Source organism: Prinia subflava, chromosome 9 (genome assembly GCF_021018805.1).
Source record: "Prinia subflava isolate CZ2003 ecotype Zambia chromosome 9, Cam_Psub_1.2, whole genome shotgun sequence".
NCBI classification, from domain to species: domain Eukaryota; kingdom Metazoa; phylum Chordata; class Aves; order Passeriformes; family Cisticolidae; genus Prinia; species Prinia subflava.
Window position 1 is genome coordinate 7,410,334 of NC_086255.1, and position 20,190 is coordinate 7,430,523.

Sequence of the window (20,190 nt, forward strand, 5' to 3'; positions counted from 1 at the left end):
AAAAACTAAAAGCACATTATTACCAGAGTAACGCAGATGGCTCAAACAGCAATAATTTCGACATCAGGGGTGGACTCAGAATGGAATTAGCAGTGTGAAGCAAGTATAACAAGTTTAATTCACTGTCTTATGGGAGCAACACATCCCAAAATTCTTACTTCTTTCTCAGCTTCTACCTTCTCTCACTATCACTGTTAACATATTATCATAACACTGTGGAATTATTAATTCACTTCATCTTTTACGATTGTTCTTTTCTTAATCTCTCTACTGAAACAGAGTGGGGAAAGTACGTACATGCCAGAGACGTGCTCCTGAAACACTTTCAACCAAAAAGATCATAGCACTAGGACAACTATCTACTTATGATCATAAATTTCTGATGAAGTTGGGAGTAGCATTAAATATAAAAGTTGTGTATTACCCATATCCATCCATAACACTGGCACGTGATGCCTCCAGGGTGCCTGACTTACGAAAGAAACTCAGACCAAGAGCAACATTATTTATTAGAAATAGGGGATCAACAGACCAATCATTAATTAAAATTCTAATTCAAGATAATACTTCCATTTTAAAGGCTATAAAAAGCAAGCATTTTAACAAAATCTTACTGTTATACTTTAAAATTAACTTTTTGTGCTGTTAAGTCACTGCACATTAACAGACACAGGAAACGTGAGCTCGTGTGCCTTTGATGGTAAAGGAAACAATTTTGGAACTCCACACTAAATTTCCATCTGATTTTAAAACTCACACTAAATTTTCATCTGATCTTGGGAAGTGTTGACATTAATTTTCTTATTTTTACAAACATATACATTATCAACATAAATATATAGTTTTTGCTGTACTTAGAAATTTATTTTAGAAAAAGTGGGATTTAACATCAAGGGTAGACCATAAAACCATAATAAAGGCTGGTTTTCAGATGAGAAACCCCTGAGGGCTGCAGATATAATAATTCCTTTCTTACTGATGGAATTTTTCAAACTGGCAGGCCTTTTCAATAGAGTACAAGAAAAAAGAGGGAGGGAAGCTTATTACAAATAGCCTCTCCTCTTATCTCCTGCTAGTCTTCTCAATGACTACTGAACACTGAACAGAGCACTGTGCAAGAATAATACTTTTTGCTCAGCTTTCAATTCCTGATGAGAGTTTCTCTGTACAGTTGATTAATACAAAATACAGATAGCTAGCCAACTGATTCCTGGTGTTTTTCAGTAAAGAATCAAATAGAATTAATCCCTGTTCATCATCTTCAAACTTTTGAACACCTCTAAGCACCCAAATTTCCAAAGTTCACTGTACCGTTCCAAGAAAAAAAATGACAAATGGCAAATATAATATCATTTCCAACATGATTTATCAATATTACAGCATTCTGTGTGTTGTGTGTATTGTATTAAGTCTAATAATGATGGCAAACTGTGTGGAGTAAACAACAAAATATTTTCCTCCATAAAATATTATGTCCTCAAGGCATTATACCGATAGTAAGTGGAAGATATAGCATTAGTTGTATCTGTTCTGTCTGTAACCAGGTACAGCCCACAGCACATGGAAGCACATTCTGCTTCTAACAGGACCAGTTGCTAAGCAGATGAAGAAACAATACTATTCATTCCAAACTGATCAGCAGAATTTCAGCCACTGAAAAGTACAAGGAGAAATAAAGGGGTTTTCTTTTTATTACTAAGGCTTCTGCTTTAAGAACAAGCTCTGCCAAACTGCAACATTAAAAGTTGCATTCTCCTCCCTGGTGTAGGTTAAATAGTGACCGGATGATACAGAAGTGGCTGTGACAGTGAATTGTCAGTCACACACATTTCTGTGACGAAACACCACAGAAATACACTGGATTTGAGGCAATCCAGCAAATGCTGGCAGAGAAAATCCCCACTTGAACTTTACAAAGGATATTGCCCTCCAGAGCCCTCACTCCAGCAGGTCAGGCCTCAGCACATCTCATCTACAACCTACTGGCCACACTGCATTACTGATATCAGAGAGGATGACCTGGAAAGGTCTTTAATAGGAAAGTTCCCAATGCTGCAACAGTATTCATACACTACTGGAAGGTTTCCCAGTATGATTTTATAGAAAAAAGAGAAAAAACCCAAACAGAAAACAACCTAATAATTTCTAATCAAGGTTGCCATGTCAGTCAAATACTTGAACATGGAATTTGATTTAAAAAAATTAACTAAGATCAGGCTTACCAAAATGTGACTAAACAGAGGGAAATAAATAATAGAAAAAAATAGTATTGCTAAAAATAGGAAGTAAAAGTTGTTTAGGACAGTCTTTAAAAAAGAGGCAACCAGTGTTCCATACTTCAGGATCACGTTGGTATTTAGGCACTGAAAGCCTGATTTAGTGACAGCCTCTTACTGCATTCGGAGCTTTGTTTTAAGAGAAGGTATATGAAACCACCTACTTTATGCTACATTTATCAAATCATTTCTAAATTTCAAACTATTTAAATAGATTTGAAATGCCAATGTATTTATTCTGCTCGATCAACACTGCAGTGCAGCCTTATCTGCTACACAGAATCCAATGCCAGCTTATGCTTCTATTTTCTCTGTAAATATTTCAAATAATTACTATGCTCATTTTCCTTTGGTAAAAGAAGTAATGCTGGTTCACAACATATGGACACCATTATACTTCTGTACAGTTCTCATTTATGACTCTGGATGCCTAAGCACTAAACATAAAATCTGGACAACTAAAACATCATGAAAGTTATGTACCAGCAGAAAACTTTTTCTGAGTCTTTCCACACTGCATAAATATTTTCCTTTAATCAGATAATAAAAATCTCCTTACTTGCAGGAAAACACAACAGCAAGTATGTTCAAAACAGCATGAATCGAATTTAAACTGTAGAACTAACATCTACAACAGAGTCTATACACATAACAGTGATTCCCCAAGCAATATAAAGAAATCAACAACCTCACGCTTTGCTATTAGAGGGAGCAATTAGTGCATTATATTATTATGGCTCTGCTCTTCTAATAGCACAGCAATATGGAGGTAATTGCTGTTACAGACTGCACCAAAACTGCATTTATAACTTAAGTGCTCAGGAACTCATAAAACTTAATCTTTCACAGGCACTGCTTTACATTTTCTTTGTGATGGCACATTGATAATCCATTTGTAACTCCAGAAACAGGGAGAACAGCAAAAATAGATGTGTTCATGTTGGGAAAAAAAAATTAGAGATATTTAGACTACTTCAGTTTGTTAATGGCAAAGACTAGAGGTGAAACAATTTACTCTACAAGAAATTAATTTATGAATAAACAATCCATTTTATTACAAAATACAAGCAATATGTTTGATTACAAGTGGAACTAAAGTCAATCTCTTGAGATAATTTTGATTTTTTTTTTCCAAAAAAGGAGAATGTTTTTAAGCTGTTTGAATATCCTAGAAGAAACTTAATACTTCATATCCAATACAGTCTTTCATAAGCAATTGAATTTGCATACTATTTAATCCATAATAATAAACTGAAATCGGATAGTAACAAAAGAAATATTGTGGAGTATATTACTGGTGTAAACATATGGGTTATAGCACTTCTCCCACAGATCCAAACAATGCAGAACTCCAACCACCACTAGGAGAAAGCACAGAAACAGCTGCCATGTTCCCAGGATTTCAGGTTTTGGCTTTTATAGAGATTCTCTGTCAATACTTCTCTGTACATATCATGGGTATCCAGACACCTTAACAACTGTCAGATGTGGAACAAAAAGGTAGAGACTGAACACTTCATAAATTCAAACTTAAGGAACTTAGGCATGCAGAGATATATTTACTAACTGCACCATTTGGCCAGAAACTAAAATAAATATCCTTACTCTTTAAAAAAGCTTTTATTTAATTGTACTTTAATAGTGGTCTTAGTAGTCATAATCTATTTTAAACTTTGATTCTGTGTGTCTAATTAATCTATTTTTATCTGCAAATTTTGCATGTGAATATTCACAAAATATAATCTAAATTACTTTGCTAAGGTCTAATTGGAACAGAAATGCAAGTTTTAAGCATATGAAGGTCCTTGTAAAGAAAAGCCATAACCAACACAATTTAGAAAACTGCAGGTCAACCACAGCATTCAAGACTGTCCCCAGTGCCAAGGTTCCTCCTTCAGATTAACAAAGCAATAACAGCACAGTTGGAAAATACCTGCCCTCTACAAGAATGACCCTCTGTGCATCTGTAAGGGGCTTCCAGAGCAACCCAGGGGCAACCTGGTGGTAAAATATCAAAGCTAAACAGAAGCATACCAAGACCAGACTTCTAAAGCTTTTTTTTAGTGCAGCAGCCTTCTCATCATATATTTACTGCTATATAAGTAAATACATCAAGCAATATTAAATTATGAGAATTAAGGCACCATAGCAGTTTCTACATCATCTCCCCATCTCTGTGTCTTTACCTTTAACATATATGCAGTAGGTATTTCAAATTACTGAACTGAGCTCTTGGCTCATGACACATTTTAATGTCTAAAACTTGTTATTATAGACTAAGCTCAGAACTTAGAGAGCAATGACTGTTTTAAAAAAGCAGAGGAGAAAAGGTAACTCTGTGCTCAGCTGGGTAAAATGAACTGCTCCCTGGAGATACTTATCTCTAAGCCTGGACTAGAGCAATGTGGATTACCAAACTGCATTAGAAACCAACCTTTCAGAAAGCTAAGCTTAACTGAGAGGAAGCCACACGAACAGTTATTCCACATTAATATGAAAAACAGTGTTTTCATGGGTAATAAAAAGCTGAAGCAATCTATCCAGAGCACTATGTCACATATAATAAGAGAGATAATCAAAAGCACTCTCTAGCCCAACTTGAACATAAATAGCACAGGCTCTATCTCCAGGATTCAGCTGGTTTCTAGACAGCACCCATTTTTTGCAAGACAAGGCATAACACTCCATCACTTGCAAGGTATCTAGGAAATGTGATGCTGATAGCATCGTATATTTTTTCTTCCAAGCATTGTTCGAAATCTCATGATACAAAGTAAACAAGATTCTGAAATATACCTATTGTGTAATTATTTAATTCTTCGTAAAATATTTCAAGTTTTCTGAAAAATATTTCTTTATCTAATGTGCGCTGTGACATTTGTTTCTAAGTTGGTGAAATGAATATTACAGAAGAATATGCCTGAATCAAATCAATCTTCATATATTCCATTTTTTCAAGATTAATTACTACATCCAAAGAGTAATTATTACATTCACTTCTTTTGTACTTCACCAGTTTTACAACACACGGAGAATGTGGCTTGCAAGAGAATACAAATACCAGATTAAATATTATAACCAACTAGACAAACCAAAATATTGTTTTCCTTAAGAAAAAAGTATAGAACATTTTCATTAAACATGATAAAAAACTACTGGTGTGTGAAAGTCAGAAAGTTACATTAATTCACATCTTAAGACTCATACTATTGAACTGTAAGTGCACATTCTACAAATAAATGTAGACCAATAAATAATATTGGTCCAAAATGAGTAAGGAGCTCTGTTTCATTAAAAATTAAATCCACATGTAAACTGAAGAGAGAACAAAATCAATAGCTCACACCATCTGATGCCTATAAGCAGCTATGGAATACGTAAAACAGGGATACAGTAAAAAAACTCAACTGTTTTGCTAAGGTGTTATTTGCACACCCATTAAAACTGGCAGGAAATAACCCATGTACGTCCATCTACTGAAATCAGTCATTGCTTTTGTATTAAAGCAAAGACATTGCAATGATATCTACAGTGAATGCCATAAAGAGCCACTAACTAGTCCTAAAGAAGGATCATGTCTCAGCCTCTTGCACCACTGTAGGCAGCTGATAAACGCTTGCCAAAAGTAGATGCAGGCAATATCCACAGGCTGTCCTCACCAGCAGCATGCTTGAGCCCATTTCCCAGGCTGCCCTGACACATTTCCCAGTTTTTGGCTCCCAGGACAAGTGACTGTGATTTTTGGCCCCAGTGTGAACTGTATGATTATATTTAAAGCCCAAATATGAGCTCTATGTTTACATTTAAAGCCAATGCATAAAATATGGACGTGAACATCAAGGAAAAGAAAAACTATTTATGGTAAGAACAGCAGTGGCACAAGACAGGAAAAAGATTTTGGACTGATTAAATTCTATTTATAGTCTCCACAATCCAATAGGGAGGCTTTTCCATAAGTGTACAGCTCAAAGGGTTGGAAGCACTCACCAGAATGAAAGCTGACACCCACCTAGTCTGGTCTTATCAGTTTTCCTCCAAACTGTATTCTTATCATATATTTACAAACAATCTTTTCTGTTCTAAGCCACACTCTTGTGGAACTAAATATACCACATCCTTTTATCATCTCCTAAAGGCTCCTCATGCTTCACGCAGCCTTAATAACACTTGCCATTTGGAGCCTTTTTTATCTTCCTTAAAAGTGTGCTGCCAAAATACTACAAAACTATCCAGGGCCTTGAGAATAGCCCGGATGCTGCTATGCCTTGCCCCACAAACCATAATATTTAACAAAATGGAACAAAAATCTTTGTAATTTATAAATAATGTGAACATGTTTGGGATCAAAACGTTAAAGAATCACATTAGCTGGACTCGAGAAAGCAAAACTGTGGTATTTAAAACTAAAATGAGAAAAAAACCAGTACAATACATACCTATATCATATGCAAGAAAGTCAGCAGAAAAACACTTTGCACCATTGCTCAGGGAAGTATCATTATGAGTGTTTCCACCAAAAATGAGCATAGCTCCATTGATTAGGACAGCTGAATGAAGGTATCTTGCAAAGCCACTCTCTTTCAAAATAGTCCTATAAAACATAAGAACCAATAAATACTCACACATGAAGAACTGTATATGGGTATCAAGAAAATTTGCACATGAAAGCAACACTAAACAAGAAAAATAGTAAACTATAGCTATTACTCAGTAAATACTACGACATTTAATCAGATTGTTTCTAGGATTATCCATTTTCTCATGGCAGAAAAAATATGTATTTATTTAAAATATCACACTCTTAGTTAAAATAAAACAGTTTACCAAATAATATAGCTGAAATTAATTTTAGCATGTTTACATTCTTCAGAAATGATTACTGATATAAATTATACTCAGAACAGAATGAAAACTCACTCATAGTATTAACTCCTGTTCTTATATATCCTTAGCCATGTTAGTTTTTTGCTCAAGAAACGCAATAAGAAATTCTTGAAAAGGCTAAAATAATCTTTAGACCATCCTAAATATTGCAAAAGGAAAAACATTTTTGTTTCCTAACCAGTTGAACACTCAGAACTGGAAAAGAAATGGTAGGAGGCATTCTAGGTATGATAAAAGCACTTGCACTTCAACTTATTCAGACTGGTAAGCTCAAACATAGCAAACTTCAGTGCTAAAAAAAACCTGTCCAGGCACATTGAGGCTTTGATATCTCTCTCTATTCACTTTAGCCCTGTGTGTGTGGCCTGCTTTGTGCCACAGCAATGGCACAGCCCCAGCAGTAGCACAGAGCTATCAATGCCGCAGTTTGAAAGTGGCAGATGTGGGGCCAGCAGAAAGAACAGAATACAAACTTGATTCAATCCCAGCAAATAAATCTTACCAAGGAAGAGAGCAACCATTTGTGGATTTTGCCAGATGAATTAGTTAAGCAGACCAGCTGTGGACATGTTTGTGAAGAGCTGATTAGATCACCAGTACAAAATACCTTTTACATTCTCCTAATAATCTTTCATTGTCTCAGTAATCTAAGTTTACAAGTATAGACTCTCATTTTCATTTATGTTGTTACACACTGCTCAAATCTACAATTAAACTGTTTGTCATTAGTTTCCTGTAACACACTGACTCAACAATCTTTCCTTATGATTGAATAATATGGTCTCTCTTGAATCACTCTCATAATATTTGTTCAGTATTTTTACATCATCATCATCATGTTTGAGGGAGAGAGTTTAAAGTACATCTCATTTTTCTTATATAATAGCATAACCAGTCAACAAAAATATTTTAAGTGATAAAAGATCACATGTTTAAACAAGTTGAAAGGAAGGCATCAAACCTGAATTCTGATAATATTATTGAAATAAACTCCCCCCTAGCCCTGTAAAGTAACATCAAAAGAAATATCAAAGACTTAATGAAAATAAATGAGCTTTTTTATTGCTTAAAAATGTGACAATTCCTTCACACCACTTACATACCCAAGCACGTGCTTCTGCTTTGACCCCATTTTTTTCTTTTTTTTCCTCCTATTAAGCAACTTGCTTTTCTCTTGTGTATTTCTGATTAACATAGTTTGAAAACAGAGCACCACATAAGTGTGTTTTTCTAACCACAAATTGCCCTGATACAGGATACTTGTGGTACCCTCAGATAAATGTGGTATTTGGGTTCAACTTATCAGTTAGCACCATAGAAAATCAGAATTACACGGATGTAGAGTTAGACATTATTTTTAAGTTATTTCCAACTGGCAATGGAGGAATTCTGCTGCTATGACTTTAAAGAATATGCTAAGAACATGTTATTTTTGTCCATTTGGAGTACAGATACCTTTCTGGCTTTTGCTTCTCCAGTTTTCTACAGCCCCTATTGCCTAATTTGCACTAATTGCTATACACCAGGCTCTGCCTTGATGATCCTGCCTCGCAGCTGTCTACAAATAGTTGTGTTGATCACTAAAGGCCTGAAGAGACACTGTTCTGGGGAAAACTAAGGATTCTCCGCAGAGAGAATCTCCAAAAAAGTCTCCACAGGTTTTCTTTTTTGGGCTACTCACTTTCCCACTAGTGACCCAACTCTGTTGCCTCACTCCTGGTCCCTACCATAGTGTGGGGGGTTATTTCCTATAATTTCTGCATATTGTATGCTGAGTTTCATCCCTCTGAGTAACAACAACTTTTCCTCAAGATTCAGCAGAACTGCAAGTTTGTTAATTTGGCCATGATTTTCACTGTTCATTAGCATCACTAATGAGGGCAATCCAGAGAACTCTCCAACGCATATCAACCCCATGCAAACTCTGTGAGAGTCTCAGCACACTGCCCCCAAATCCATTATTTACGCACATATTTGTGTATCTGCAAACATTATTCCACATTAACTACGCCAGTGCCAAGTGTGCACACAGCAGCACGGCTCTGTAATGGTAACACCAATACCCAGGGGCCAGCAGGTGCTTCCACTGCTCCAGGCCACTGTCCAAGCCCAGCTCCACGTTGTGCCCCAGCTGCAGCAGCAGGGCAGTAAAGCAATGCAGGTATTATCAACACTGTAATTCCCCATGGTGTATCAGGAATACAGTTCATACTAGGAATTAAAATATTGCCCCTTGAATGAATATTCGCATTTCGAGAAACATAAAGCTTGTTTGATTGATATTCAGAAATGAAAACCTACATACAGCTGAGTTGAACGGGTTTCAGATTTGTATACCTCAACTTACTGAAGCCTATGAACCTCTGCCAGATCAACCACAGAAATGGAATGAGTGCCAGAGACAAACAGTGAGGACCAGCAAATGGCACGGACATGGGCATGAGACACCGAAATTCCAACTCTTCCTCACACCACACCTATCCAGTGCCACACTCAGTCTCTCAATTCACCAAGCACTGTAAAGGCTAATCATAAGGTGTCACAGATACAGTAAAAAAGATTCAGATTTTATTATTCCGTGTCATTACTCCATCCTCTGAACGCACAGTAAAATCCACTCCCAGTGTAAATCTCACAAAACAAAGACTTGAGTTCTCTACAAGCTGCAGAGAATGCTACATTAGTATTCTTTATTAGTATATAAAGTATATACTACTTTAGTCTACTTAAGTATTCTTTATTAGTTTTTATCTGAATAATGCATAAAAATATTCCAGAAATTATTATTATTTTATTGTTGAACAGATCATCAAAGGAAAAAATATCACTTTGTTCCAAAAATAGAGTAAGAAAGCATTAGAATTCCAGGAACTTATAAATACATTAAAAGGAAAAGAAAATTCTTGTATTAATGTTTCCAAATAACATGAGTTAATGGTATTAAGAACATCTGTGAAATCAAACCCATGTTTCCAACATCTGAGAACAAGTGTTGGGTGCTTAAAGTGAAGACATTAGTACTCTAAACAAATATTAAATTGCAAGAATAAAATGTTCAAAGAAATAGTTCTTCATCTCAAATCTCCTCTAAGGTAAGAAAAACGTTCAAGGTCATTTTCTGTATGTAACATACAAGTAGCCTTCATAAATTACAATAAACTTGAGGAACAAGGAACTGACAGAAATAGAAACACCAAGAGCATTCATAACTAAGGATTCCTACATAATGCCAGAGGTTTGCTCTCTTATTTCTGATAGTTTTGTGAAAAAATAACCTTCCACAGTTCTTAGGGTTTTCCATTTCCTTAAATAACAGCCACTGTAATGCACACCAGCAGTATACTCACACCATGAGGAAACAGTTCACATGTGCTATTTCTGCACAGTGGTCGTATCTGCAAAGGAAAACCTTTTCCTAATTTGTAGAATATGCACAAAACTTCCTCCCTGCCATCCTTTCAATGAATAACTCCACTAATCCATTGACTCAAGGCTTGTCCCTCACCACAATTCTTCCATTTTGCTGCACAGAACACTCTGTTCTGAAATGTGCAAAGGATATAGAGGTACCTGCATGACTTTGCTAGAACCTCACTCTACACTTCTTTTTTCTTCAGTACCCTATAACTTGGTTTCCTACATTGTAAATGCAACTTACCATGTCCGAGTATTAACTTCATATCTGTAAAGATCATCCACCAATCCATATTTATTGCCAGGCAATGCTTTGTATCCACCATGGACATAAATAGATTTTGTCAGTTCATCGTAGACACTGGTATGGCCATATCCACCTTGAACAATTGCTCCTTTCGTTTCTGGTACAAGCCAAGAGTTAGATCCTTGAAGAGATATTAAAAAAAAAAAAAACCCACATAATTTAAAAGCTTACTACTGCTAAATTACAGTACTAGGAGTTTTAAGTACATAAAATAATTTCCAATATAATTCTAAACACAGCAATAACTATTGGGATTTGTCTTAAGAAGTAGTTTTATACCAGTATATCAAAACATCTGCAATTAGATAATGTTGTCAAACTATTATCTGCTATTCTTAATCAAATCACAAATACATAATTGTTACAGCTGCCAGGCAGTATCTCATCCTCTCCCACATGTGAGACTTCAGCACTCGCACTAAACAAACAAATAAAAAAAAAGCCCAAAGCTTTTTAAATACATGAAATTAGGAGTTATGATTAATTCTCGCCAGAGATGGTTGATGAGAATTCAGTGTTGCAGCTCCTTCAGATTCATTAGGAACACCTGTGCTCAGTGATGGGGAGTCTGGAGCAGCCTGGAGAGCCTGAGCTGCAGTGAGTCGTGAGAAGCACACAACATAAGGCAGCTCCAAGTGCCTGGACACGGGCAGGAACTTTGGGAGTAACTGTAAAATTATTGAGCTGAAATCCATTCCCAACCACTGTTTCTTAGTTGTTTAACTGCAAATATACCCGCTCGGTTGCAGAACACTCACAAAAGAATAATTTGATAGCAGCTCATTAAATTGGCATTTAAATCCACGCTTTACATCACATGATTAATAACTGCAAAGAGACACCAAACAAAACCACAATAGCTGTTATGACTGAAGAAGTGAATACAACTGGAAAATATTTTACCATAACAAAAAAAAAAAAAATAGCTGTTAAGTGAGTTCTTGCTGCCTGTAGCCCAAAAATGTGGGGTTTTTTTCCCCTTCATCTCCCCAGATGATGATGTAAGTCACAAAAAGAGCAAGCCAGGAGGTATTTCCTGCACAAGGCAGCCTATACAGAAAAACCTGAGATGATTGGGAGTCAGTGCTGCAGACATGAAACAGAAGGAGTAATTCACTTCCAGCCTCGTGGAAATTATCAGAACAGAGAGTCTAGACAAGGACATTCAAAATGGAGCAGTCTCCCAGTTCTTCACCTCAACTGGCCACCATTTAAAGTTACTTATCCAAGGCTAGCACACAACACCATACACTTTACTTCCTCTGAAAGTTAGGTTAAATCCCATTCCAACTTTTATCCGATATTATGTAGGTAGTTTAGATTAACATTTTTTAATCCAGATTCTCATGATTTTCAGTTATTACTTTTGCTATCATACTTTCCTTAAATAGTTTCCAGGCACTGCCTCTATAAGTTACATTTTTTTCCCTAACGAATGCTTATGGCATGTTATAAAGTACAGATTCTGAGGAAGAATTGTGATGAATTTTGCGTCTATGAATGCTGGTATTTGTGTAATATACTATTTATAGTTGACACAGAACATTTACATTATCTATGTGTAATGTAATGTAAGCAGTATTTTATTTCAATCATCATGTTGGGTACTATCAGGCTATGAAGAAGTGAAATTCTGAACACAAATATCAAATTCGTACTGATAATGCTGTATATTACATACATATTACTTTGATAACAAATAGATCCACTTGATACAATTTCTGTAAGAGAGTTGGTGAGGAGTCAGCCTGCAGATACACCTTTCTATTACCAACAGTATCTTCATTTATTTATTTAATGATCAGTCATAGAGATTGGCACACACACTTGCCAGAGAAAAAGAACTATTTCTCCACATAAATTGGCACAATGCTGTTGACAACATGCATAATAGAATATTTTGCATTTCTATCCTACTGGTTCCTGTAGCATTTATGGAGCATTATGGTTTATGTAGCAATGGCCATATTTGATGATCCTGAAGTGTTTTCCAACCTAAATGGGTCTGTGATTCTGTGTGGCATTTAGAACACTGTCACAGTAACATTGCATATTGCATCACTTTACATGGCTTGGGCAGAAATAGGAAAACCTGTTCCTTCTTGAATAAAAAAATATGTGCTATGAATAACTACCAAAATTCAAGAAAACAGGCCCAGCAACATCTTTCTGAAGTAAAAGTCAAAAGCAGTGTAACAGTTGCTCTTCCTACTTTCCATTCTAAAATTTAGCTGAGTTACTCGAATTTCAAATATTGAAACATGTACATGCAGTTTTGCTTTCATTCACACTTCAGCACCTTGAATATTGCATAATTCAGACAAAAATACAATCCTGTCTATATTTAAAGACATTACCATGCGTATGATCTGACTTTTTGAAGCAGTTTACTGATAATGAATTTCATCTACATTTTTTTAACAAAAAATCAATTTTTATTGAAGGTGTTAACATAACCCTTATCATACTCAGAATTCCCCTTTTTCTATCATCATATCATAAGAATATAGAAATATATATATAAGAAGGACTGGATTGACCAGATTAGTCATGTGAAACTGCATTCTCAACAGATTAAAAAGTCAAATACAGAAAGAGCTTCATGAACAAACAAGCCAGAATTAAGGAAATAGGAGTTCTTGATTTCTTTTTTCCAGATTTAAATTTCAAGTCTAGTACAGAGGGTAAAAATAGGGAAGATACATTGGTCTGATCTGTCTTTATCATTATACAACCTTCAGACAGATCAGGTACAAAGAACAAAGTGTCCAAGGTGCACCTTGGCATTCCACCTTCATTTTACCACAGTGACAAATGTGAAAATTTTATAAGCAACCAGGAATCTTATGCTAACTTTAACAAAAAAGAGGAGGCATGTTACATCATGGGGCAATTTCTTTTTACATTATTTCAAAGAAATACTTTTAATCAAAAGCAAACTATAACCTACTTCTTAAAGCCATAAAAAAATCAGTCTAAAATACAGTGATATTATGTTAATCCAAAGAAATCTCTGTCTTGTCAAAGAAATAAAATCACAGAAGACTTATTCAGAAGTTTCTTAATATATAAGGAGCCTTTATAAACCTCAGCTAAAACAAAACACAATTATTATATTCACCTTGAGACTCACATTGAGATTCTTAGAAGGTTTATGAGGTATTGCTAACCTAAAGGGAAATAAATTTCCCTGGGGAGTAACTCAGAAAAGCTTTATGGTTCAAGTTAGTAAAATCATTCACATAATTCCCATATCAGGATTTACTGGCTCCTCAGAAGCCGTAAGTCTAGGCACTGCAAGAAAGGACAGCAGGAAGCTCTTTTCCTCCTGCAGCAACCACCACACCTTTGGAGTGGAAATAAATTCACGTGCCTTTGCATGGTGAAAATCTGCCTGCAAACCCTGTCTAATTATTCCAGAATTTATTTTACTCTGGAAAAAATTACTTTCTCTCCTAATCTAACAGTGTCAGAGACATTTTGCAATCAGATATACCCTTGATTGGCATATTTTATTAATGAGAACTACATACCTTCATGAAAAGCTAGCTATTTCCACAATTATTTAAAACCTCTTCAGGTGTTTCTTAACCCAGACCCCCATGGAAATTATGGTCACAGCAAGTAAAGGAGCCTTTAGCACCAGAATTCCATGTACCAAGTTGATCAAAATTCATCAAAGAACTGGATCCTAAAGGTTTCAGTTCATATGAACCAAAGGATAAACTACCTCCATGTCTCTTTGTTTCAGTATGCATATGGTAAATGCTTGAAAAATAGCCCTCTTTAGGAATAAAAGCCATTACTGATAACATGTAGAAACAATAACAGTACAATTTGAAATGTTAAAGTAATAAGCTTTTAAAGCAAGCAGAGAAAGAAAAAAATGGTTTATTTTTATTTCTATAACATCAGAAAACCTTATTTTTATGGAATTTCGTTTCCTGTTCAGGTGAGTTCACAGGAATACTTCTCACTACCTATGTCTTTTAAGTTTGGATCCTGAACTGCCAAATTCCTCCTAAAAAACAGTCAGTCATTCTTAATTCAAACCACCAGCTGGAATTTTATGGTTAAAAATGAGTTTCTACAGCTGCAAAACTAGATAAATGCCACGGCCAACACAGAATTCAGGAAAATTTACCACAAAATTAATTTAACTTAAAGGGAAGGGAAAGGAGGGAGATGCAGTGAGGTGAAATGAAACGTGAGAATTCTCTGTGGCACCAAAGTTTCAGGTACAGCATGTTCTGCAAAGCACTGCGAGCCCCAATAATCACTCCTTCACCAGGATTGTCAGTGGGTTTCCACAGTAATACCCTATACTCTTACAACTTTCCTTTGTATTTGATGCAAGTGAAGCACATTTTCTCTAATAAATTAAAATCCTCAGTAGAATATGACAAAAATATACTCTCAAAAAGGAGACATTAGAATTTGAGAATAATTGACACATAAATGACAGAACTGTTTTCTCTTACTCCAAGCTTATCACCATGGTAGGGAAGGTTTGGGGTTTTTCTTTGTGTCTGTGTGTTATATATGCTTAACTACACTGTTTTATTAAGCCTCCACAAACATAGCTGTAACATTAAAAAAAAATTAAAACGGGAACAAGCTGTCCATTTCAACCATACGGCCATCAATAAAATCAGCCAGGCAGAAAATTTTACTCTACAAATCATGTTCCCTTCTTCCTAATTAAACTAACAACAATAATAGGTGAGAATAAAATTGGTACTTCTACTACATGTTAAATTAGCAGCATGTGAAGAAGCAAATAATTTAAAGTTCCAACAGAAGAAGCAAAGCATTTAAAGTTTTCCAACAGACATTAACAGTGGACAAGCATGTAGAAAGCTAGAACATATTGCTTCCTTCACAGGAAAAAAAATCATCTCTGATAGGTCAAAAAAAACAACTTTCTGAAAGTAAGTTTTCCAAAAAAAAAAAAGGCCCTTAAAGCTTAACAAATCTTAGAATACTGTTGTGAAACATCATTCTGAGACCAGAGTTTTATAGTAGTTTTTATGCAGTTAAATTGGAATTTCTCAGTGTGAATAAAGCACATTATGGTGCTCTTCCTCTTACTGCCATTCACTTTTATCCTTTTTCAATAGTGTTACATAATTTTGACACTGCCATCAGAGATAATGCCAGAGAGCATAAGAATCATCTCAGTTTTGAAGGGATTTCCCCAATCTATAAATCTGTTTTAACAGTGTTTATATAGACAAACATACATGGAAAAAGAAGTTAAATGGAACAAAAACAATTATTATCCTTTAGCATATAGGCATTACTTTGAAATTTTGTACTATGCCTTCTGCAATTGCATAAATAACAGCGACTCAGATAAATTCAACAGAAAAAAGGAATTAAACAAAAGTAGAAAACTATAAATTTAATTAGGAGGCATATAAATATTCCTAAGAATTTATGAGGTGTAGATTTTCAATATTATTCCACTGAAATAGTATCTTAGCTGTACCAATCTAGAAAGATTTGTCTTGGTTTATTTAATTTTAGCATTTGAAATCACCCCTAGGAACAGCTTGCAGTTCACAAGGGGAAACCCAGACAGACAGGGTAGGTTATTTACAGAAAATTAGAGTTCATTTTCAATTATTACCTCTAACAGCAACATGTATATCTTTAAGAGAGAACCCTATATATAATGAACTAAATTATTTTATTTAAAAACAATACAACAGAATGAAAATAATACATCAACATTAAAGAACCTTTAAAATAACTAAATTATTGTTAATTTTGCTCTCCTGGTGCATGCTAAAAACTGGAAATCTGTGTTAAAAAACTATGTTTCAACACAATTACTACTGTGAGGAATTTCTGGCTTGAATTTTTATCCCCTTTAGGGTACCACAACTATGTACAAAAATGGAAAAAGTCATGGTGCTCCAAACACACATGAAACACTATTACTTGACAAGAAATCTTTTGTACATAACTTGAAGGAAAAAAGGAGAGGCCTTAATTATTTTGGAAAATACACGTTTTTCTTTCTGAAGGAAAAACCCTTTTTTTTCAATTTAAAAGAACCAGCATTTTTTGTATCAGTACGTGATCAAAATGATTTGAAAGTGACTTACTGATGTAGTATTCTTGCACAATGCTTGTGTAACCATATATGGAAGAATATCCAAAAATTACAATCATGACCACGTCTCTGCTGTCCAGCTCTACTATGTGTGCTGAATGACCTTCCACAGCATACTGCTGTCCATGGACAAGCACTGCAGGAATTCTGGTGCTCCACGTTTGACTGGGGATGTTGAAAACCCACAGTTCATCCGTGACGTTGCCATAACTCGTTTCAATTTTGCCTCCATACATGTAGATGTCTTCCTGTAAAAATGGGAAGGGAGAGAGGAGAAGGCAAATAATGGATTACAGAAGGGTAATATCTGAACTGCATACTCCTCTGCTGAGCAATATTTCATAACTGAGCAATCTGACTTAAATCTTCACATTTAATCTTACATTAACCAGATCAATATCAGACACTAATCCCAGACAATGATACTTAAACTAAACCAACAATGATAAGGAGTCTATTTCTCTGAAAAATAAACCTAGCCATGAAAATGACACCAAAATGAATCTCAAAGAGATTATTTCAACCAGAAAACCTTTAATTACATGGCTCTTCTAATCCATACTGCAGCATTCTATTTTAAAAAAAGCTAAACAGAAAGGATATTATATATTGTTTTCTTAAGGAACAGTTCACAGAATTAAAATGTGATTTTCCACACACTCAGTCTATGGGGATTTCATTTAGCACGTGCACAAGAGAGCACATTCTCTCCTCCCAGCAAATTTAAGTTCTGAGGAAATCCAGCCACCAGAACTCAAAGAAAAGGGACAATGCCTATATGGAATCATAGAATGATCTGGGTTGGAAGGTGCCTTAAAGTTCATCTTCTTCCACCCCCACTGCCATGGGCAGGGACAGCTTCCACTATTCCAGGCTGTCCCACCTCACCTTGGACACTTTCAGGGATGGGGCAGCCACAGCTTCTCTGAGCAAGCTGTGCCAGGACCCCACCATCCTTACACTGCAGAACTTCTTACCAGTACCTAAACCAAACCTGCCTTCAGAGTTTGAAACCAACTCCCCTTGTCCTACCACTCCACCACCTGGTCAAACATCACCCTCCAGTTCTCTTGTAGCTCCTTTAGGTACAGGAAGGTGCTATAAGGTGTCACCAGAACCTTCTCCTGGCTGAACAACCCCAACTCTTCCAGCCTGTCCTCTTGGAGAGGTGCTTCAGACATCTGACCACCTCAGTGGCCCCTCCTCAGGACTTACTCCTGAGGAGGAAGACTTGCTTCTTGCACTGGGTGTCCCAGAGCTGGACACAAGGCTCCACGAGAGCAGAGCAGAGGGGCAGAGTCACCTCCCTCAACCTGCTGGTCGTGCTGCTTTTGAGGCAGCCCAGGATGTGGCTGGCTCCTCTTGAGCACATTTACTAAAATTGAGTCCCATAGGGGAGTACTTTGAGTTCTTTTTAAGGAATGCAAAACAGATTTTCCAGCCACCATGAACCACACACCTCAAACAGCAGAGCCATCTGTTCTGGGAAGTAATGAGTGATTTACTTGAATATTGACTGAAAGCAAATCCTACTGAATTTCATTCATCTGGATTTGCAAGCCAAGGTATGCAAGTCACAGAACAAATTCCAGATTGTTGGCTTCACAGACTTGCTTAAGGACAGTTTATACAGGGTGGAAAAAACTTTCTTTGGTTCCAAGATTGATACTCAGGACATAACCACCCCATCATTACTAGGAGACAACCACCCCACACACTCTGCATCCCATTTGCATGCTGTACAGCTGTCCTTTCCATACTGCAATGTAATATTCTGGGGCTTACCCTAAATTCAGCCTTACCAAGTTTAAAATAAAAAATAAATATTATTATTATTAATAAGTAAATAAATAAATAATAAATAGGAAGCTGCAGGTTTAGTACATTTGTCAAAGTTTGATTTGGCATGAAATACTCAGAAAGAGAGGCTGGAATATGAGGAAATTACCAAAGAAGTTTCTGCATTAATCATGCAGAAATTTCAGACGTTGTAAAAGGAGTTGATGGATTTGTACATATAGAAATGTAAAGGGTTATATTGCTGCCCCATACACCTGTGGTTGATGGTAAGGAACAGAGTCCAGAACAGTAAGAAAAGACTCCTCATTACCTAGAGAGATGAGTCAGCAAATGCCTCACCAAACTCTCCAAAATCTCTTCAACAGTACACTTGAAATTTCTGTAAAATTTTCAACTATTTTTCTCATTTGGGGCAGGTGAACATTTCTCAATTTGGAATTTAAATCATTCCTATGCAGGGATACTCTGTGCTACTGGTGGTGTTTGAACAAAAGATGTTCACAGAAGGAATTTGTAGTAGGATTAGAGAGATATATATCTGAAACCATTCTATTCCTAGGAGATAAAACATTTGAAAGAGTTTGGTAAAGACCCACAAAAACTGAAGAAGGATGTGCACTGATCCAAAGGAATGGCTTGAACAAATACTCTTCTTGAAAGGATCCTACAAGGCTCATTCCTTACAACACTGCATAGATCCCCAAAGTCAAATCAGCATCACTAAAATTGTGAACTACTTATTTTCAAAGGCTGATAACTGACTATGGCATAAAGAGAGAGCTAATTAGGGAGCTGCAGGGGCTACATAACAGTATTTTAAAAATATATTTCTGACACTGAGGAAAGACACTTTTTTAAAAAAAGGTGACCTAAAGAGCTACATGAACTTTGAAATGATTTCTCAGACAGCTGACAATAGCAAAGTCCTCCTCATAGTCCTGCTTAAATGATTCAAAGTTCAGATAAAAGAACACTTCTGTGAGGAGCAATCTTTTAGGTGACACACCAGATCCTGTATACAAGAATATTCACAGAGAAAAAGACATGAAGGTCATGACAACTGCTTTATCAGCCACAAAACCTGATTCAACTAAGTTTTGCTAAGGGCTATTTCTGAGATTAAGAAGCTCCTAGCACTGGTGAAAAACACTTTAAAAGTAAGTGATGATTAGCTGAACACAGAGAAAACAAGCTGAGAGACCAAAGTCAGTGGAAGAAATACAGAACTGAAATTAAAAAATATTACATGCATACTTATACAGGGCAAAACCCAATCTCCTAAGCACATGAAAACAGATTTATTTGGAAAGCCTTAACAGGAATGGATCGTAGGAATGATGTGAGTGTAAATGGTCCTATGCAGCATAAAAATCGTGACAGAAAAGAAG

General features: G+C 35.9%; 1 protein-coding gene across 3 annotated transcripts in view; it reads right to left on the reverse strand.

Annotated features, from left to right (window-relative positions):
• ATRNL1 (attractin like 1) overlaps positions 1–20,190 on the reverse strand; it is a 425,861-nt gene that overhangs the window by 342,809 nt on the left and 62,862 nt on the right. For all 3 annotated transcript variants that reach the window (XM_063405246.1, XM_063405245.1, XM_063405247.1), the window contains exons 8-10: positions 16,995–17,250; positions 10,819–11,002; positions 6,713–6,867 (exon numbers count right to left, since the gene is read on the reverse strand). In XM_063405246.1, the coding sequence (XP_063261316.1) occupies positions 6,713–6,867; positions 10,819–11,002; positions 16,995–17,250 (595 nt within the window). The remainder of the gene's footprint in view (positions 1–6,712; positions 6,868–10,818; positions 11,003–16,994; positions 17,251–20,190) is intronic.